This window comes from Hemiscyllium ocellatum, chromosome 29 (genome assembly GCF_020745735.1).
Source record: "Hemiscyllium ocellatum isolate sHemOce1 chromosome 29, sHemOce1.pat.X.cur, whole genome shotgun sequence".
In the NCBI taxonomy this organism is placed as follows: Eukaryota; Metazoa; Chordata; class Chondrichthyes; order Orectolobiformes; family Hemiscylliidae; genus Hemiscyllium; species Hemiscyllium ocellatum.
This window is the reverse complement of record NC_083429.1, coordinates 39,009,648-39,032,256: the sequence shown is the minus strand read 5'-3', so window position 1 is coordinate 39,032,256 and position 22,609 is coordinate 39,009,648. Positions and strand designations below refer to the sequence as shown.

At 37.1% G+C, this 22,609-nt stretch overlaps 1 protein-coding gene across 4 annotated transcripts in view; it reads left to right on the top strand.

Annotated features, from left to right (window-relative positions):
* The window catches only part of LOC132829619 (zinc finger and BTB domain-containing protein 44-like), a 41,408-nt gene that overhangs the window by 5,041 nt on the left and 13,758 nt on the right, over nucleotides 1–22,609 (top strand). For all 4 annotated transcript variants that reach the window (XM_060846919.1, XM_060846920.1, XM_060846921.1 and 1 more), the window contains 3 exons: nucleotides 1,038–1,122; nucleotides 2,208–2,371; nucleotides 8,106–8,406. In XM_060846919.1, the coding sequence (XP_060702902.1) occupies nucleotides 1,038–1,122; nucleotides 2,208–2,371; nucleotides 8,106–8,406 (550 nt within the window). The remainder of the gene's footprint in view (nucleotides 1–1,037; nucleotides 1,123–2,207; nucleotides 2,372–8,105; nucleotides 8,407–22,609) is intronic.

Below are 22,609 nucleotides of genomic sequence, written 5' to 3'. Positions count from 1 at the left end.
CTTATTTTTTGCATGGTTTTTATAATTGGGATGATGATTTGCATTCCAGAAAGCTGTGCTGCTATTATAATCCAGTTGAAGTTGCTTTGTAAGGAACAAAAATATTTCTTTGATTGCAGAGTTTAGCTGATTCAGTTTTCCTCCAAGACATCTGGAATGTCAAGCAAGACCTTTGTTTTTATCACAATACTGTGAGCTACCTTGAGAAACTGGGGCATGCTGCAGGTGTTTGAGTTTACAGTTAATGTTTGGTCACCTTGCCCACATTTTAAGTAATCGTTTTTAGGGGAACAAGAATGTTGCTGAAGTTGAAATAAATATTTTCAGTAAAAATTCTGGATAATTTTACAATTTAAAAACTAAGCTTTTAAGTTTATGATTTTACAAACAAGATCTTTAAGTTAGATGTTAATCACTTCTCACTTAAATTGCAACTTTACTATTATCTCATTAGATAGCTATTAAATCTGCATATCTGCCAGTGTTTTCAATCTTGCTTGCAATTTTCATCCACCTTTTGCATTATCACCCTTTTAGGCAGTTTGGAAAATTAGAGTATTAATAGTATTAAATCCAGTATTAATATCAGTACTATTGCAGATCTTCAAATTTTGTATTGCATTTTTCCCATCATGCTTTTATTTTAGTTAACAAAGTCTAAAATATGTTTGTTTACTACAGTTGCAAATTATTACATGGAATTTATGAAATTGGCAAAGTATGAAGTTCCAATTACAAAGTACAGTGTTCGTGAGTTTTGAGAAGATTTGTTGCTCAGGTTGAGGTTCTGAGTGTAAGTTTGCTGGCTGAGCTGGAAGGTTCGTTTTCAGATGTTTCATCACCCATGCTAGGTAACATAATCAGTGAAGCACTGGTGGTATGGCCCGCTTTTTATTTGTCTTTCGGTTTCCTTGGGTTGGTGACAGTGTGCTTAAAATATATATTTAATTGTAGAGTTATGTACAATAGTTGAATATTGAACCGTAAGTTGCGGTCTTGCTGAATATTTTGTGACATTTTGCTCCCTCTTTCAAAAGGTTCAGTAGATGAAGGAGTTACAGAAGGTTTACCAACACTTCAAGGCACTTCCAATGCCAACAATCACGCAGATGATGATGATAGGTAACTACAATCTGTACACATTATTTTGCAGTAAATGAATGCATGATGAATGCTGGTTTAATAAGATGAGATGCAATAGCAATTATGGGTTTCTGAGGGAAAAATGAACTTGGTAGATGTGACAAAGCTCTGTCTTAAATCAGTTATTACAATGTGCCCAATGGGAAAGGATTTGTACTGAATTTCAGTGCTTATGGTAACTGAGGGCTATGGCTGTTAAAGGTCAAGCCACTTGTGAAGCATTTTCCATATGAATTAACTTGGAGACTTTGTGTGTCCAGTCCAAATTACCTCTTGTGAATTATACTGTATCTTGATTTAGAGTCGATAAGTGCGGTGCTAGAAAAGCACAGCAGGTCAGGCAGCATCCAAGGAGCAGGACAATCAATATTTCAGGCATAAACCCTTCATCAGGAATGGAGGGGGCTGAGAGATAAATAGAAGTTCATCTTTAGGTTGGGAGTCAAAAGATAGATGATGAAGGAAGAGATGGACAATTCCATAAAGGTATTAATTTTTAAAATGTACATATGAGGTCAATGAAGATTAAATGTAAAACTTGCTCTAACTGCCTTTAGGATGTATCGAAGTGATTATTGAGTCAGGAAATGTTTCTTTTGCATATTTGAAGTTAAGTTATTTAACTTATTGGATTTATTACTAATTACAGTATTTTATATAGAAACAGAATATTCAAAGATTGTTGCTTTAGGAAATAATGGATATTTAAATAGCTGACACCCGATTTCTGTTTGCCAATCCGGTACACTTTATCTAGTGACTTTACGTCAGAAATGTATATCAGTTTTGGAAAATGGAGGCTAGACCAGTTATATTCCAATAAATTTTCAATATATATTTTTGAATCTACCACCAATTAGTATGTTCAATAACACTTAATTCATATATTGCAAACTTTTTCTCAAAATTCAGTAATGCCCAAATATTGTACAGATGCATTGGCGTATTGCAGGTAACAACAGAAAAGTCTGGATAGTTGTTTCTTGCTTCAACAAGACCAAAGAGGTTACTTGGCTCTCTTTTAGATAATTCTACTTTTAAATTGTAGTTCTTTAAATTTCTAGGTTGGAGAGTGGACAGTACTCCTACCAGCTATACATCAACCCTTCCACAAGTGGCACGGAGAGACCCAGTCCAAACGGTCCTGATAAGCCTTTTCAGTGCCCCACATGTGGTGCAAGATTTACTCGTATCCAGAACCTCAAACAGCACATGCTTATTCACTCAGGTAAGATTAAATAAATGTTTTCCTGTCTATTTACTTTATCCTTATGTGTATAATTGCATTAATAATATGTTCATTTGGATATGTGCATGTGAATTATTAAGAAGAGTCATTCCTCAGTCTTCCTTACTTTGTACTTGTGAATTATCACATGAATGAAAGTTGACTAATATAATTGCTAATTTGACTTGGTTGCTTCTTGATAACAGATTTATTAAAACTAATCTTTGCGTAAGTTCAAAATATTGGTAATAGTTATGCCGTGATGTGCTTTATTCAAAAGCCATAACAGAAGCAATTATCACATGAAGCCCAAAATGTGTATTAATTTCAGCAGAATTCAACAAAAATCATAGATTATTACAAGATAGTGAGTCAGAGATCCAGTGAAAACCCAAAGTTTATTGGAAGATTCTAAAGTTCATTATATTGTAGCCACAAAGGGATTCATAATTAGAACTAATGAGTATATTGTGGCAACACCTGTTTGATTTAGCAACAGCAGGCATGTATCAAAAAAAACTTCCTCAAAGAGGCATGTTAGAGTAGGTGCACTAAACTATTCCCTGTAGTGTGGTATCTATAGTAAAATAGCAAACTTTTTAAATTGGAGCTGAGTTTTATGGAGTGAATTTAGAAAGTATATTTTTTCACACACAGGATAGCAGAAATCTGGAGCTGTTCCTCTGAATGCTAGATCAACTGAAACTCAGATCTCAGAAGATAGATTTTTGCGAAATAGGGATATAGTGGAGTTGCTTTTTTTGCAGAAAGATTGCTATGCAATAGTTAACAGGTTCCTTTTGGGTAGGTGTCATATTATGCCAAGTGATCTTGTGTCTCTCCTTGACTCTATTGGTAGCACATTTGAGTTAAGGACATACAATAAATGCTGACCTGTAAACTGTGCTCACATCCCATTAAACATATTAAACCAAGGACATATTTACTTTTAAGGTCCTATGGTACTTACGCTAGTTAGCTCTATCAAAAGCAGATTAATTAGCAATTCATCTCGCTATTTGGTATAGAAGGGACAAATCAATTTCTTTGTTTGCCTGAAAACTATACCTGCCATTCAAAGTGGTTACTTTTTATAAATAGTTTGGAAGATGTCTTAGATTCTGTAATGCCTTATTGTATATCTCTTTTTTTACTTATGACTGCTGACAATAGAAGTCTTTTTAATGTCTAAGTTATCTAGTGTTATGTTTGTGTGAAAGAAAATGTAGAAGCAATTGTCTGATGGTAATATCACTGGATGAATAACTCAGAACACCTGGCTAATGTTCTGTGATTGATGCAAAAAACTGTGAATGCTGGAGATCTGAAACAAACAAAAGCAGAAATTACTGGAGAAACTCAGCAGGTCTGGCAGCATCTGTGGAGAAGTTCTAAAGAAGGGTCACAGGACTCAAAGCATTAACTCTGTTTTCTCTCCACAGATACTGCCAGATATGCTGAGCTTCTCCAGCAATTACCATGTTTTTGTTAACATTCTAGGACTCTGCCATGGCAAATGGTGAAATTTAAATTCAATTAAAAAATCCAAAATGAAGTGCTAACCTAATGACAAACATTCAGCCATTGTCCTATAAACATATCTAGTTCACTAATGATGGGCCAACTGCCGGCAAATAGGACTAGGTTAGATTTGGATGTCTGGTCAATGTGGATGAGTTGGACTGAAGGGTCGGTTGCCATGCTATATGACTTTACGACCTGATAAGGAAGAAAACCTGCCATCCTAACCAGATCTATCTTACTGATAACTCCAGATGCATGGTAATATGATTGACTCTTAACTGCCCTTTGGGAATGGCCAATAAATGCTGGATTAGCAAGTGCTGCCCATGATCAAATAAAAACAAAGGGCATTATCTTTCACTTGTCAGTCACCGTAAACTGATTTTCCTAGAATTTACGAGAAAATAATACTGAAGCTGCATTCTGCTTTATTCAGAGATAATCTATTTATTTTACAAAATGGATTTTTAATTCTTGTCCAATGTTACTTTTTGAAGATATGAAATCATATTTGAAGCTCAGTGAGTTTCAAATGAGACTAATTGCTGTCATTAACTTTTTGTAACATTCATCAATGCATTTGTGTATCTCTTAAGCTTCATTTCAGAATTCACAGCACATTATAATCTTCCTTACTTAAATAGTTTTAATTATGAGCATTCACAAAATCTTAATATTTAACTTATGCCCTTTTATACTATTTGTTTGGTTTTTAATTCTACTCCAAACATTCTAGGTGCTTAAAATATTGTAGTCTTGCCATAATCAACAATTATGATTGAGCATAAGAAGTTACAAAGATTTAGATGCTGAACACAGTTTGTTGAGAGAGCTTTTCAAGGTTGGAAGTAGCAAGGAGTGATGGGCTTTCACAGAATTCCAGAGTATACGTCTATTGCTGAGGGTGGAGCATACAGTGTTATGCAAAGGCAGCCAAAGTTTGAGGAATGGAAAGTTTGTTCTGGGCCAAGATGAAACAAAATAGTTAGAACGGCATGTGGTGTTCCACATTTATGAAACACAACTGATTTTTAAATTATTAATATTGCTTTGTTTTGAATATTAATTATGATACTTTCCAGCACAAAATGCTTGCATTTTTCCGAAAAAGGTTTTGATTCTTTCACTGTTATTTTCTTAGTTGATTTCAGAGGGTTTTTTGAATATATTCTCCAATTTTATTGACAAATTTCTCACTCTGGAAATCTTTATTTAACCTGTTAGAGAAGTAAACTTAATTAACTGGGAAAAGGTGACAGTTTAGTTGCAAAATAATAAAATGCATGATCAGCCATGAGTTTATTGAAGTCTTGTAAGAAAACCTTGGAACTCTTCAAATTTTTCACCCTATTTTTAAACTTTAAAATTCATTGCAGAATTCCAAACCAGAATTCCAAGGTTTCCTGATAAGCCAAGAAGAATTGTATTAAACTTATGACAAAATTTGAATTACTTCTACATCACAAAAGTATCTATATGAAATATTTTATGTTCATGACAGTTACACTACAGTCACACCAACTTGTCAAATATAGACAGTCCAACTCTTGACTTGTAAACAATTGGTTTTCCTGTGCGATTTATTAAATATCTTTCTACTTTTACAACATTTGAGAACAAGTTGAAGTTTCAATTGTCATCTTAATACTTCGTTTCCTTTGAGCAGAAATAGAAAAGATTGAAGATATTGTATCGTATTACACTTGAATACTGTGAAAGCCTCTCAAATTAAAAAGGGGGTGAGGAGGTGTGCACTTCGGACAAATTGCAGCAGACAATTGAGTTATTTTGGGGCATTATTAACTTAATTCAAGAGAAATACTAAATCTGTTCTCACTTTTGCTTGATGCTCCTGCCATCCCAGCAGAATAATGGAAAGCAACAGCTGAATGAAAGCATATATTTTCAGTCTGTTAGACAATGTGTTCCTACTGAATTGAACCTTTCTCCCCTACTTATAAGTTAAAACAACTTATGGCAAAACAGTCTTAATTGCTGAAATATTGGTTGTTCTGACTCTGCTCAATAAGGTTAGCAGTTGTTTGAAAGTGTTACGTTTTATTTGTTTGAGATGTTGGTGTCAATTACTAGATCAGCATTTTTTGCCCATTCCAAATTACCCTGGAGCAGATGTTATAAGCTGCTGTTTTGAACTTTTGCGGACCTTGGGGTATAGGGACACCAGCAGGGCTGTTTAGAAAGGAGTCCCAGAAATGTTACCTAACGAAGAAATGACAGTATAGTCACAATTCAGTATGTGACTTACGTGGGAGCTTGCAAGTGGTAGTTTTCTTTTGCATCTGCTGATGTTGTCTTTCTAGGAAGCAGAGGTTGCAGGTTACCTTGCTGAGTTGTTGTAGTGCATCTCTCTTAGTTGTCTCACTGCAGCCACTATGTGCTAGTGGTGAAGGGAGTTAATATTGAACGTTGTGGTTGGAGTACCAATTAAATAGGCAGTTTAGTCCTGGCTGGTATCGAGCTTCTTGAGTGTTGTCGGAAGTATCACCATCCAGGCCCGTGGATGGTATTCCATGATACTTGTGCCTGGTGTGTGGTGGACAGGCATTGGGGAGACTGGAGGTAAGTTACACTCAGAATTCCTAACTTCAGACCTGCTCTTGTATCCACAGTATTTACATGGCTGCTCCAGTTTAAGTTTCTGCTAAACCTTAAGCCCAAGATATTGATAGCAGGGATTCAGCGATAGTTGTATCATTGAACATCAAGGGGTGACAATAAGATTTTGTTTTGTTTAAGTTGATCATTGTCTGGCACTTGTGTAACACATGTAACTCGACACTCATTAGCCCAAGCCTGGATGTTGTCCATAGTGGTAGATGTTTCTAAATGTTGTAAATGAGTGGTGTGATATCAAATGTGATTTTTCCCTTTCTCTGGAAGTGTACTTTGGATTTCAGAGGACAAAATTAACTGGAATAATCTGTACAATAAACTTTATAATAAACTGATCCTAGTGCATGCATCTGCAGAGGAACCTTGATTATCCGAACGAGATGAGTGGGCACTATTTTGTTCAGATAATTGATTATTTGGTTAATTGATTTCCTGAGGGGCTCGGAGTTTTCTGTGAAGTCTGCTCCCTGTACAGGAGGAGACTAGGTAAAAGCATGCTGCGTACAAGACCCCCCCCCCCCCCCCCCCCCCCCCCCCCCCAAAAGGCAACTGGACTGTACACCAACAGAGAGATTGCTGCTGCTTTGTGGACTAAGTCTCCAAATAGAGCTTGCAAGCGTGCGCGCACACATACACACAACCTTTTGACCGGTTCATCCTCTGTCCCATACAGGACAATGTTAGAGAGATTATCTGGGGTAGGGGAGTTTAGGGTTCACCACGATGTTGAACTCCAAGACACGTGTGCGGGCAGGAGAGAGAGGGAGAACAGGAGGTCATTCATTTAGTGACGGTGCCTGGACTGTTCTCGGCAGCTGTTCAGTGAGCTGAGTTCGTTTTTAATCATTGTACCTGTAAACAAAAGACGTGATTAAGGTTGAAACAGCTCTTCGATATAGTGTTTCTCTCGGGATCTTGAAATCATATTCGGATAATCGAGGTTCCTCTGTATTTAGTTAGGATGGTCATACATAATGTGCTTTATGAATGTTTATGAATAATTTTATATTTCATTCAGTAAATTTTGTCATGCAGTGCAGCGAATGTGGTGCATATTTTTATTCCTTATGGTTTACTGCTAGGAATTTGATTAGTGTTTGAAGGAAGAGAATTGGGCGGACAAAATAGCGTATCAACTCTATTTTTTTAAGATTTTTGGACTATAAAAATAATTTATTTCCTTAATATTTGCATTATCTTCCTTACGTGTAGGTTAGAGAGATTATTTCTACGGTTGCTGGAGCATTGAGTGGTTGTAAGCAAATATGGATAAGTAATTCCAGTTTGATGTTAAGCATATTCTTCTTGTAATAGATAAATTGTTACTGATTAATAGAGTCTGCATTTCTTTTCACTATTTAACTAACAGACTGCATTATTACTGAAATCTATAGTAATTCTGCCATTTACAAAACACACTCATTCTTCCGTTTTAGTTTCTTCCTGATGCTTGGGATAGGATGAGCAGTTCGTGAAAGTTGATGACAACCTTAGGAATTGAGAGAGTGAAATATGGCTTTCTTCACAAATTATTAAGTTGGTTATTGTCGATTGAAAGCTTTCCTTTATTTTTAAGGTATAAAACCCTTCCAGTGTGACAGGTGTGGAAAAAAGTTCACAAGAGCATATTCCCTAAAGATGCATCGTCTCAAGCATGAAGGCAAACGATGTTTCCGATGCCAGATATGTAGTGCAACATTTACTTCATTTGGTGAATATAAGCATCATATGCGTGTTTCAAGGCACATTATTCGAAAACCAAGAATCTATGAGTGTAAAACATGTGGTGCCATGTTTACTAATTCTGGAAACTTAATTGTACACCTGAGGAGCCTGAATCATGAAGCATCTGAGCTAGCATCCTACTTCCAAGGAAGGTAAGCTACAGTATTTTGAAAACTTATGCTTAAGAAGGAGTAATATGGATATTAGTGCAAGAATGCTCTGATGATATTTATTAATCTTATGAGATTATCAATGTGGCTAAATCTAACATTTGTGGAGTAGACCATAACTCTGATAAATGATAAATATGATAAATTATTAATAAATCCAGTGAGAAATTCCGGAGCAACTTCTTTACTCTGAGTTTGGGGTCAGAGTGCTATCATAAGGAATAGGTGAGATGAGTGTTGTCGATGCCTTTAAGGATGGCTTGGATGAGGATATGAAGGAGAAAAAAATCTGTGAGCGTAATAGGGCTCAGTGTTGAGGATTGGACATTTCTGACTAACATAAGCACTGGTTGGGACTGTGCTGTATAATTTGTGTACCATAAATCACAATGTACAAGTCAACTTGGTGTATAAGTCAAATCTATTTATCTAGCCATAAGGGTCACATTTTTGCACAAAATTAACATGCAAGTCAGCCACGCACCAACTCCACACCACCACCCCACCCCGCCATCCCCCCAAAAAACTCCCACCTTGCTACATTTTAGCCGAACACACACTGTACTTGTGTTATTAGTCAATCTCAATTGACAGAGGAATTGATAGGTTAAGTAAGTGGGCAAAAAGTTGGTAATATGGAAAAATGTGAAGTTGCTCATTTTAGAAGGGAGAACAAAACAATACCATATTATTTAAATGGAAAAAAGAAACTGCAGGAAGTGCCACACAAAGGGACTTGGGGGTATTTGGATATGAAATTCAAGAAACTAGCACAAACGTGCAGCAGGTGATCTGGAAGGCTAATGGATTGTTGGGCCATATATTAAGGGGTTGGAGTATAAAGTAGAGAGGCCTGACAGCAACTGTACAAGATGCTGGTAAGATGATATCTTCAATATAACGAGCAGTATTGGTTCCCTTTTTATTGAAGGCAGTTCAGAGAAGATTCTGAGATAATCGTTGTTATAACGAGATTGCCTCATTAGCAAAGGCTAAGCAATTCTGATGAGTCATCAGATTTGAAACATTAACTCTGCTTTCTTCCCACAGATGCTGCTGGACCTGCTGAGTTTTGTGACCAATTTCTGGTTTTATACATAGGTTAGGACTTCACTCAGTGGAGTTTAGAAGAATGAGTGGATGTTTCTCCCTTATGGGAGAGTCTAGCACTAGAGGGCATAGTCTCTGAAGATCGTGGTGTTGGAAAAAGCACAGCAGGTCAGGCAGCATCTGAGGAGCGAGAGAGTTGGCGTTTCGGCAGGACTCAACGGAGAAAGAGTTCAAAGTCGTGGCATGTATGGAATTCATTGACGTGGGGAACGAAGTGGAATGAAGGCGAGTCCTTTGCTGAGGGCTGACCATTTGTCCTTGATGAGGGGAAGGATAGGGGAATGGTAATTACCCAGCAGTGCTTGTGGCTGAGGTCAAGTATTGAGCTGGAGTGGGGGTGTGCATGGGAGCAATCATGTGATTGGTGGTGATGTTGGCAGTCATGTAACTGGTGGCGTCCGTGGAGGCAGTATGGTTGATGGCATTGGCAGAAGTGAGTCCTGATGAAGGGTTAAGCCCGAAATGTCAACAGTCTTGCTCCTTGAGTGCTGCCTGACCTGCTGTGAGTTTTCCAGCACCACATTCTATCAACTCTGACTTCTCCAGCATTTGCAGTATTGACTATCTCCTGGCATGGTCTCTGAATTAAAGTGTGCCAATTTAAGATAGAGTTGAGTAGGAATTTATTCTTTGGGAGTCTTTGGAGCTTATTGCTACAAAGAGCTGTGGGCACAGACTCCTTTTGAATATTTAAGACTGCAATTAATTTTTGATCAGTCAGGTAATCGGGTTGTGAGAATATTGCAGGAAAGTGGATGTGAAGAATGTAAGATCACCCATGATTCTGTTGAATGGTGGAGCAGGCTTGGGGGCTAAATTTCTTGTGGTCTTGTACCCTGACATCTAGTTCTTTACTCCAACATATAAAAAGCAAATATTTATTGCAGAAATGACCAGTGTTTATTTTCTGATGTTATAAACTTGTACATTTTGTTAGAAATCTGCAGTTGTGTAAACATGTATCAGATCATAAGACAGACGAGCAGAAGCAGGCCATTTAGCTTATAGAGTCTGGTCTACCATTCAGTGAGCTCATGCAGCATCAGGAGGTGGCGAAGTCAAAGTTTTGAAAGTTTCAAGAATGGAGGTTGGGGTAGGGGGAGCTGCTGGCAAAGGGCGGGGGGAGGGGGGTAACGGCTGGGGACAGGTTTGGAATGGTAAGGTAGTGATGGGTGAATTTGGCTTGTAGGTATGACCTGGTTGGTTGGTGGGAGGAATGAATCTGGTTGGTACCTGGAAGGAATGGTAGATAGGAGAAACGGAAGGGAGCAGGCGAGGCTGGAAAGAGTCAGGGGATGGGTAGGAGGGTTAATTGAAACTTGAAACTCCATGTTGAGTCCTTTGGGCTGTGGGCTGCCCAGGCAAAAGGTAAGGTGTTGTCAAGCCTATGATTTTAGCTGGAGTACTATTCTGTGACTTTTAGCTGCTTCTGGTCCTTTGCCTTTGAAGTCCATGTTTATGTGCACTTTCACAGGGTGGTCAGGAAGTTTGAGCGCCTTGAGATATTTATTAATTAATTTAATAATCTTGGGAAATAAATGTTAAATGTTTGACTGACATGGATTTCCTTGATCATGTGAAACTGTTGCAGCCCAGTTTAGTTCTAATTGCGTGCAATCTAGCAAGTGTGGGGGTATTCTGATCAATCATGAGGCATCATAGGTGAGCCAGAACACACAAACTAACTTTCTTTACTTGAATGCCAGAAGAGTTTGATTAACATATGCCAGTTGATGTCGCATTTTTCGATTTGAGTAATCCCTTTAAACCATGATGTAAAAGCAAAATATAGTAACACGTACTGGAAATCTGAAATAAATGCAAAATGCTGGAAGTACTCAGCAAAAGTTCCATGGTGGATATCATTAATTCCAAAAAAGTAGAAGCTACACTAGAAAAGTAGAGATTGCAATCAACAATTATCTTACAAAAAGAAGGAGCTGGATTGAGGAGTTAAATGGCCAATTGCTCATTTAGTTTGTATGTAGGTCCTGCATTATGTATTGAGAGAAAAACACCATTAATATTTCTAATTCATTATGATTTCTTTTGGACTGAAGGAAGGTAGAAACTTGAAAAAAATTTAATTTGAAAGCCAGGAAGTGCAAAAAAAGACCATATTCGATAGCCTAGAAAACTTAAGTGATGAAGGTGACATGGATCAAAAGGCAAATGAAGTCGTAAAGCAACAAAAGTATTTGTCCTATACAAGTGTGAAAGGCAGCGTAATTAACAGTGCAGTCCAGAAGCAATGACATAAAAATTATGATTCAAAGCATAAAAATGGGTACAGAGTTGATGGTCTGAGATTGTTGAATTTACTTTTGTGTTCCGAAGGCTATCAAGTGCCTAAATGGAAGATTAGGTACTGTTCTTAGAGCTGAATGTTGAACTTCAGTGGAACACTGCAGAAGTCTGAGGTCAGGAATTGGAGGAAGAGAGTCTGGCAATGAATTAAAACACCAAGCCAGTGGAACCTTAGTCATGCTTATGGACTGAATAGAGATGTCTGCAATATGGTCACAAAATCTGAGTTTGATCTCTTTAAGGCAGTGGATGTCATACCATGGGCAGCAAAGCATTTGATGCAGTTCTTCTGCAAAGGCTGAACTGAATGTAGTGCAAGAAGAAATCGGAGAATATTTTAAATTTGATACATAGATTATTGGCCAGTAGAACCTAAAAGATTAATTGGATAAATTGTCATCAGTATTTTATCATGTCACAGTGGTTTCACAGATACTTGTTGCCTTTACAAATAATCAGGATCCAGGAGTCACCAGCAGAGCAGTTTAAGTTGCACTAATACAGAACTGTATTCAGGTTCTAGACTTCAAAGCTGAACAGTACAAGTTGTTGGATGAGTTGAATATGCTTGAGAATTGGGAACAAATGAGCAGGAGGAATTTAATGAAGAAATAATTGTTATTTAAAGGATTCATGGAGTATGGAAGATCAATAACCAATAAACTGAAGCTATTGTAACAGTCTCTGCAACAGTGATTAAAGTAAATCAGATGTTGGAACCTATGAAAAGATAAATATTGTGCCAAATAATGTACTAATTCTACCATTTTAGAAATTATTGTCACAATTGCACTTGTAATATCATGAACAGTTCTGGTTGCCACAGTACAAGTAATTCTTCTATTACACAACAGTTGCATACTTGTGCAAAATTGCGACTTAGAAACTGTGCTTAGTGTTGCTGATGTAATCGCGTTACAGGCAACACACATTTTAAAAGATCGGCTTTAGAAATAGTGTCTCCAATTTGTCAGTCGCGAATTTGGCTTAACACAATGTGTGTTATAGCAGAACAACCTGTATAAAAAGGATATTTCAGCTACTGAAAGGTACAGAAATGAGTAACCAGTATAGCCCAGAAAAAGAAATTTGATTATCAGGAATAACTATATAAACTGAGCTTGTTCTGTCTGGGATTAAAAAAAAAGTTGAGAAGTGATCCAATTATTGTTTTTGGTTTCTAAAATGTGTGGATAATGCAGATCATCGCAGATTGTAATTCAAGATAAAATAACTAAAGGGCAAGAGATAAATTCAACATGAATCTGCAGAATCAATATTTTATTCACTCTATGGTCTTGATACTTAAATGTTTGAATGAATTCAAATACAAATTAGATGAAATTGCAGAAGAACAAAACAGCATTTTAGGATGCCCCATCTCTCAGATTCACAAATTTTTCAATGGAAAAGGAGGCCATTCTCCCTGTCATAAATAAGCTATTCTCCTGCCTTTTCCCTGACCCATGCACACTTTAGATGACTTAAATACAAATAGTGCCTCTTCAAATGCTCCTGCCTTCGCAGCCTTCCATACAGTGCTTTCTAGACCTGAACCACTTGGTTTTTGTTTTCTCATCATTGTATTTGCTGAATTTGCATATTGCTTGCATATCTGTGCCCTCTCATCTGTGATCCTTTACAGTGGTCTAGTGGTATTATCACTGGACTGTTAATCCAGAGACCCAGGTAATGTTTGGAAGACGTGGGTTCGAATTTCACCATTGTGGATGGTGGAATTTGAATTCAATAAAATAAAGAACTAAAATAATGATGACAATGCAACCATTATTGATTCTCAAAAACCCACCTGGATCACAAATGTCCTTGAGGGAAGGAAATCATCCTTACCTGGTCTGAATGACATGAACTCCAGACCCAAGCAAAGTGGTTGATCTATCTTCTTTCCAAGGAGAACAGTCGCAACCTTTCTGATTCATCCTCATAACTGAACTTTCTCATCGCTTGAAACGTTTGCAAATCTGCACCCTCTTCCTATAATGTGTGTCTAGAACTTTACATGGTACTCCAGCTGAGATCTGTCAGATTTTTTTCTACAAGTTCTGCATAATGTCTTGCTCCTTAATGCAATTCTAATAAGGTTGAAGATATTGTACCCTTTATGAACTGCTTTGTCTATCTGTCCTGCCACTTTCAGTAATCTATGCATAATAATCTATTTAACCTAGCCTTTAAAATTGACTTAATATAAGAATTACACTGTTTTTCTTCCTGGTATACGCGTAATTTCAGATGTTAAATGAGGTAAGCATAGAAGTCTTGATGCAACATCTGGGTTTTTCTGATGCAATTTCTGGGCCTGTATTAAATCATGCTCTATAATGAGTTATCAGTCACAGTTTTGTATAATGCAATTGCTAAGCTGGCAGGAGGTGAACTAGTTGGACTTTTTTCTTATTGTCCAGGAATTCCTTTGTTCCTAATTATTTACAAAAGTTTAGGACTTTCACCACTCTTTGATTTGGGAATGCTTTCCATAACTTGGTCATTTCATCCAGCAAACCCAGCAATATTATGTTGTATTTGCTGATTTTAAATACATAACCATTAGTATGCTTTACCCACCTCCACCCCATCCTAACAAATGGTATGCTTTTGTCCTTCCTTTAATATTTACTGCCCTGTATTGATCTTTGATTACTGTTAAGGTATCTGCTTCAAGCGCAAAGGCTTTAGTCATCTATCTTCTCTTATGAGCCAGATCTGTGATGCTGAAGGGTGAATTTATCATTGTCTCTAGCCCTTGATACTCTTTCTAGTGTCTTTGGCAGAAACTGGAATAATATTCAAGGTATGGTTGCATTTGGAATAGTATGAACATACTTGATTGTTCTGACAATATAATTTAAGATTCTATTGACTCTAAGTTGTACTATGTGGCAGGACATTTGTACTAAGTTCTGAATCAAAGTTATTACTGTTAGTCCCAGCAATATACCAGTCTGCTTTTCCTGCTCTTTAACCATCCACCATATTATAATATTACCTCTCATATTATAGGAGAAAGTGAGGACTGCAGATGCTGGAGATCAGAGCTGAAAATGTGTTGCTAGAAAAGCGCAGCAGGTCAGGCAGCATCCAAGGAACAGGAGAGTCGACGTTTCTGACACGAACCTGAAGAAGGGCTCATGCCCGAAACGTCGACTCTCCTGCTCCTTGGATGCTGCCTGACCTGGTGCGCTTTTCCAGCAACACATTTTCACCTCTCATATGATAATTCATTTACTGTCATTTAACCAAATCTTTATGCATTGCCACAAGTTACTGTATATCTCCAATACTTGACTCAAACTTATAATCTTTCATGTGAAACTTACACCAAAATCGAAGTTTTTTGATATCATGTCTTGAAGTGTTTTCATTTTTCTGGACTACAAATGCAAGGAAAGTTATGAGGGAAACCAGGAAGCAGATTTTAGGGCTGTAATAAAGTAATAAATTTGAACAAAACACAAGTTGTATTTAACAGATTTTTGTTGCTGTATTTTGTATCAGTTAATTTGTTGAAGATTATAAAACCAAGTTTTTTGGCAGCTTTCCATGTGGTGAAATGATGGTTTGAGCTGTGGTACTGACAATTATGCCTAGCGTTGCTTGCTGTAACTCAGGAAGCCCCCTCCGAAATGGCAGTCTCAGTGCACTTGCTGCAGTGGAAGACTATGGACTGACAGGCTGACCTGTGTTCTGTCTACACCCACATCATGGGCACCTGGTCTTTTCATTTCATATCTCTCAATGACCTTCCAAACATTCAGCCTCCAAAGGTCACAGTCATCAAAATGTGCCTCCCAGTGACTGTCATTGTTCATCACCACCTAGCTTTTTTAGCTGTTTTTGCAGTGAAGATATGAGCACCCAGGCATTTGTGACCTAGTTGTAATTCACCAGACAGAAGGTCTTTAAATATATATTTATTGTCAATCTGATGAACATTGTTGTTGGCATTGGATTATGATGAGTGGTACATTGGGATTAGCATGCTCCAACACCTCTGAATTAGTGACATTGTTCTGCCGAGAGATGCTGAGAGATCTGAAATGAGGGTAAGTGGAATTTTTCTCCTGCCCAACCATATCTTATCCATGTTTCACCATTTAAGCGGAGTGCGCTGAGAACGCAGATTTAATAGCCTCGATGTTTAGTGTTCTCAGGCAGGTTGGTGTTGTTTTAAGCTCTAGATGAGTAATTTAAAAAGGTTAGTAAAGCTTTATGATAGCAGTTACTCCAGTATTAAAAGGAAAATGACCCCTAACCAGCCCCCCTGCGTATTTCAGGACTTCTTCATTAGTCAGCCATTTGAACGCTAAACAGCATTGCTTATTTTCAATAGAGATAAAATATTTTGTTCCTTCCATTGCGTTATCAAATTTACTTTAAAAAAAGTCATGTACACAAAGTTTGCAAATTCTTTGACTGATACTTCTTACTTTAAAATCCGTTAGATTTGTAACTGCATTTCACTTTGAAATGAAATTATTTTGTTTTACTCGATGGCTCCAATATCTGTAATTAAACTTTATTTAAACCTTCCTGTCTTACACGCACTGCATACCTTTCACCTCTTTTTATTTTTCCTATTGCCAAACAAAAGCTGCAGAATAAAATCTGATCCTTATTTTTGTGCAATTTGTAGAGTTGACTTGTAGAAATTAGGCATTAATTTTAATGCCACTCTCAAAGATGTTTTCTTTCACTGAGCAATAGAAATGATTTTGATAACCTAATCAGTTCTAGCATTTATTGAGGCTTTGGATGAAGCATTAAGGTAGAAAGTTGGTGGAAATAAATTCTGTCTCTGTTGCAATGAGTGAAATGCATAGAAAAGCACAACTAAAGATTAAGATGCAGTAAGAAGCCCCTTATGTAGTCACCTTGAAAGATACTTCTTTCCTGACCCCCAGAAACAAATTGGGACTTTTGTAGCAAAAATGACAACTTGTTAAATGCCATCGTATTAAAACTGTGGCATGTTTCCCACCATTCAGTGGATTCTGATATGCTGGAATCTCTCAAAGTACTATATTTTACAGTTTTTAGATCAGAGTGGTGCTGGAAAAGCACAGCCGGTCAGGCAGCATCTGAAGAGCAGGAAAATCGACGTTTCAGGCAAAAGCCATTCATTAGGAATGCCCGAAATATCGATTTTCCTGCTCCTTGGAAGCTGCCTGACTAGCTGTGCTTTTCCAGCACCACTCTGATCTAAACTCTGGTTTCCAGCATCTGCAGTCCTCACTTTTGCCTATATTTTACAGTTATCTGCCTTTTAAAGACCAGGTTTTGGGTGTTGCTGACTTAGCCAGCACCTTGCACATTTCTAATTCATGTGAAGCAAGGTGGTGGTGATCTACCACCTTGGACTACCCTAGTCCGGTTGTGCAGTTGCACCCATAGTGCTGCAAGGAGGGGACTTCTGAGATTTGACTTAGTGACAGTGAAGAAGCCACAATATATTTTCATGTAAGTATCGTATTTGTTTTGGTTGGCAACTTGTATTGGATTATGTCCCATGGGTTTGCTGCCCTGCCATTTCAACAGAGTAGAGGTGGTGAGTTTGGAAGATGCCATTGGAAAAAGCTTGTTGAGCTGCTGTAGTGCAGCTTTATAGAGGATACACATTGCTACTACTGTGCATTGGTGATGGAGGGAGTGAATATTTTAGATTGGATGAAATACTGATCATTTGGACTGTTTCGTCCTGATGATATTGAGCTGCTTGTGTGTTGTTAGAGCTATACACCTTTATGTTCTTCCTCCTGTCTTTCATGTCTGTTATTTCTAGTTAAGATTTTTTGATTTAATTTAGACCCATTCTCACTACTGTCAGCACCAATGTTTTTATTCTTATAATATTGCTGGGTGATTCAATATAATAAAAAATACGCTTAAGATTCTGTTCAAAAGTGCACGTTATAAGCAATGTTTCCTCTAATCTACATAGCTCAGAAGTTCTTGTGCATATGCAGAGTGGTACCAATAACTAAGAGACTTACAAACTTAAGCCACTTAGTACAAGAAGTTAGAGTCCATATTTATAAATGCTTGAGTTTATGTGGATACCTTAAAATTGCAGATTGTTGTGTCCACTTGAGAGAGTGCACTCCCCTTCAAGTGTCACTACTACTCTAACTCTGACTCTAATAGGGGGATTACAAAAGTTAAAAATGTAATTAAGTTACTCGGTCTTCAGGTTACCTTTCTGATGAACTTTGGTTAACAGAAAATTCTGACCATATTTCTGCATGTAATATGAACTGTTATTTATTATAAATAAATTCTAACCCCAGGCAATCAACAACATGAATTATCAGCATATTACACTTCTAACTGAAACTGAGTCCTTCTTTTACACATGCAGCCAAGCAAAGCAATAAACAAACATGGATTTTATAGATAGGGGGAAAAATGGGGAGAAACGAGCAATAGTGAATCTCTATAACATCAGTTGTCCTTTTTGTTAAGGTGTCTATTTTGCTTTTTCCAAGTCCTCCTCATCCCTGATCTTCACATCCAAGCTATTTGAAGTCATGTTGACTCCTGGCCTTCACGATTGGTCCTAATCGAAAAGTAAATCAACAATCTGTCTGCAGGTGTTGCATGTTCAGAACACAAAGACACAGTGCCATTGGATGCCAAACATCTGCCCATAACTGCTTGCTCAAAGCAACAGTGTAAACGCGCACAAAGAGTTCCAGTAACCTGTTTTAAAAAGTGCAACAATTCCTTCCACGGTCCTTGTTTTTTAAAAACCGTTCTTTTCTCCTTTTGGTCCACAATAAGGTTTAAAGAAAACTAAAAGGATATGTTTTTTTTAACAAGATCTAGCACTCAACTCTAATAAGTGACTCTACGCTCACCAAATTCATGCCCATTTAAAAGTTATAGTTAATGACTTGAACTTTTTCCACTTTTTTGCGTTATTTATGCTTAATGACAGTATCATTGTGCTGCATCATAGGAAGACAGAATCCAGATCTGTTGTTTGAAAAATCATACTTTGCAGATTACATTTTGGATCTCTGTGGATGTTACCACATAACTGTAGAGTTTTGGGAGAGCAATCAGTGGACTTAGGCTATCTAAAAATTGAATGCATCTTTGGAATGCTGTAAATGTAGCTTAGGTTATTTTTTGTATTGGTTTTCATTTAACAAATATAATTATCAAATAATGCAACTTTACTGTAATATGAAGAAAAGGCATGCAAGTCTTAAGAATTAGTGCTGGGTCTTCTGCTTGTCCTTTATATAAATGATTTGGATGTGAACATAGGAGGTATAGTTAGTAAGTTTGCAGATGACACCAAAATTGGAGGTGTAGTAGACAGTGAAGGGGGTTATCTCAGAGTACAATGGGATCTTGTTCCAATGGGCCATTGGGCTGAGGATTGGCAGATGGAGTTTAATTTAGGTAAATGCGAGGTGCTGCATTTTGTAAAGGCAAATCAGAGCAGGACTTATACACTTAATGGTAAGGTCCTGGGGAGTATTGCTGAACAAAGATCTTGGAGTGCAGGTTCATAGCTCCTTGAAAGTGGAGTCGCAGGTAGATACAATAATGAAGAAGACATTTGGTTTCCTTTATTGGACAGAGCATTGAGTATAGGAGTTGGGAGGTCATGTTGCGGTTGTACTTGACATTGGTTAGGCGACTTTTGGAATATTGTGTGCAATTCTAGTCTCCCTCCTATTGGAAGGATGCTGTGAAACTTGAAAGGATTCAGAAAAGATTTACAAAAATGTTGCCAGGGTTGAAGGATTTGAGCTATAGAGAGAGTTTGAATAGGTTAGGGCTGTTTTCCCTGGAGCATTGGAGGCTGTGGGGTGACCTTGTAGAAGTTTATAAAATCATGAGGGGCATGGATGAGGTAAATAGACAAGGTTTTTTCCCCAGGGTGGGGGAGTCCAGAATTAGAGGGCGTAAGTTTAGGATGAGAGGGAAAGATTTGAAAAGGACATAAGGGCAATTTTTTCATGCAGAGGGTAGTGCATGTGTGGAATGAGCTGCCAAAGGAAGTGGTAGAGACTGGTACAATTACATTTAAAAGGCATCTGGATGGGTATATGAATAGGAAGAGTTTAGAGTGACATGGGCAAAGTGCTGGCAAATGGAACTAGGTTAGCTGAAGATATCTGGTCGGCATGGACGAATTGAACAGAAGGGTCTGTTTCTGCGCTGTACATCTCTGTGGCTCATCTCTAATTTTTGGAAAAATACCTTACTGAGAAGAGCTGCCATGTGTGAATTGATCTTTCAAATCAAGGTACCAAACAATGTTTTATAAGTTGATCTTATAATGGAGCCTTCTATTTTAGTTCATTGGATTTAACTATTTTAATCATGTCTGTTGGCTAATTCGGTCACAATAGCAAATGGCATTATTTGAATCCAGCAGGAACATGACATCTATGCTTTTCATGCAAAACAATTTTTTTGTTGTGAAATGCATCATTTATCTATTGGAGGAGAATAAGGAAAACCTTTTTCTTCAAGTGCATGTAGCTTTATGCATGGTTAGTTTAACATTCACTACTGGCACTTGATTGATGCTTTCCTCTCTTGCTCTTTCAAAAAGAAATTGAAGGAAAACAGTCATTGCTGAAGTGTAGACTGGAATTGTTTCAGGATCATGCAGAAGTCCTGAGATAGCTGACTACGACAACTGGGGACACTTGTCATTAGACAAAAAAAACTTCAGGGAAATTAAAACTTCCTCTAACTTTCTTCTCACTGCATAAGTTTATAACAGATACACTTTTAACCATCTTTCACCATTGAATAGAATTGACATGATTTTCCAACCCAAAAGTTGATTTCTATTCATGATGAAGAAACAAATCTTTGGTTGTGGAAATCACATTATTTTCCAGTGGTCTTTTCTGGTCTCCAGTAAATTAGTATTTATTTATGGAGTCAGAGAGTCATAGAGATGTACATCTCGGAAACAGACCCTTCGGTCCAAATTGTCCATGCTGACCACATATCCCAAACTAATGTAGTCGTATTTGCCAGCACTTGGCCCATATCCCTCTAAACCCTTCCTATTCATATACCCAATCAGATGCCATTTAAATGTTGTGATTGTAAAAGTTGTAAAACCCACCTTTGGTAATTTGAAGATAGATGTCATGTTCTTCTCAAGATTAGAATTCTTCTGTAATTTGAGTTGATAGCTTAACTCTATTGATTCCTGAAAGCACATTGCACAGCTATGAAATGCATTTAAGTGATTTTCATGTGTCAATTTTCATTGATTTTACAACCCTGCATTTATATCACCACCCCAGACAGCATGCGATCTAGCTTGATACTTTTATGGAACACGATGAACAGTACCCATGGAAGTGTGTTTTTTTTTGGAAGGACTATTAAATCGATGTCAACCTTTTGAGATGGACATAAAACATCTTTTGGTATTCTTAAGATTGCGAGGTTAGTTCTCTTGCAGTGCTGTCCAATGCTTGTCCCTCCGATTGATTAAAACAGATTGTTGTCATTGATTTTTGATTGGCTTTAAGTGCAAATTGGCTGTCATATTTTTCTTCAATAATGACTATACTACAAAACCGTGTCATTTTAGATGTCTTAAAGTGGAATATAGCCTGAGATAGATAAAAGTTAGTTCTTTTACTGCATTTGTAACTATTTAATGCAATTTGATTTTTGAGGTTACTGTCATTGCTGCTGTTTCTGATTTTTCCTTGTAGCATTGTATCTCAAGCTGCTACCTGTGAAATTGCAAAGAAAAAATTGAATGCACTAGTAAATTTGAAGCTATAGCTAGTCAACTTTAGAAACATCTGAAGGGGAATGGTGATTCTATTCCAATTTAACAAGGATCAAAAATGTGAAATGTTGCCATTGCTATAATCACTTGGGGTTGAGGATCAAGTAGAAACATTTTGCACCAGATGATGCATTTCCTGGGTCATGCAGTTGTTGGATAACAGTAATAATTAATAAGGAATACGAGCAATATCTATCATTGTGTTTTGTAGCCTTCAGATTAGGTTAAATAGTGCAGGAGTGTAAGTCATATTGGTGACTTTCTGCAACACGATTAAACGAGCAGAGAGACAGAATTCTAGCTCGAGACATCCTTGTCATAATTAACCATGTCTGAGTTCAAGAATTCTGAAATAATTCTGCTTTGGTTTCAGAAGTTTTAAAGCAGAAGTAAAATCTAACTGCCATTCAGTTTTTCTGTTGTTTCCTATTTTCTTTCTGTATAAGTTAATGCCTTAGAATAAAAAATGTTATAGTTTGACTAGAAGTATTATCTGTTAGTGTTGTCAATCAGGTGTTTACCTTTGGCATCCTGTACAAATCTCCACTGCATAACTGAAGAAATACTGTCTATTTGTGCTGCCATATATGTTTCAATTTATATCTGATGTAGGCAAACTTGTGATTCCTGCTGTGGAAAAAATGAATAAATAGCATGGTGAAATTAAACTATAACAGTTTCTTTTTAGTCATTTAAGCTTTATGCATGTGGTCAATCAGCAAAAGTACATTCATGAAGTTTTTCACTGCATATGATATTTTCAACATGTCAAAAATCTAATCCTCTTGAGTATTAAGACTGGCATAGTGTATGGAGTACTTCTGTAGATCTTGCAGCTCAAACTGTCTACCAGCAAAAAACTAATTAATTATCATCTTCCTTTATCAGAACTTCTGAGAAAAAAAACATTATTTTCCTCAATGTTAATAATAATCAATAAAAATCTTGACAAATCATATATTT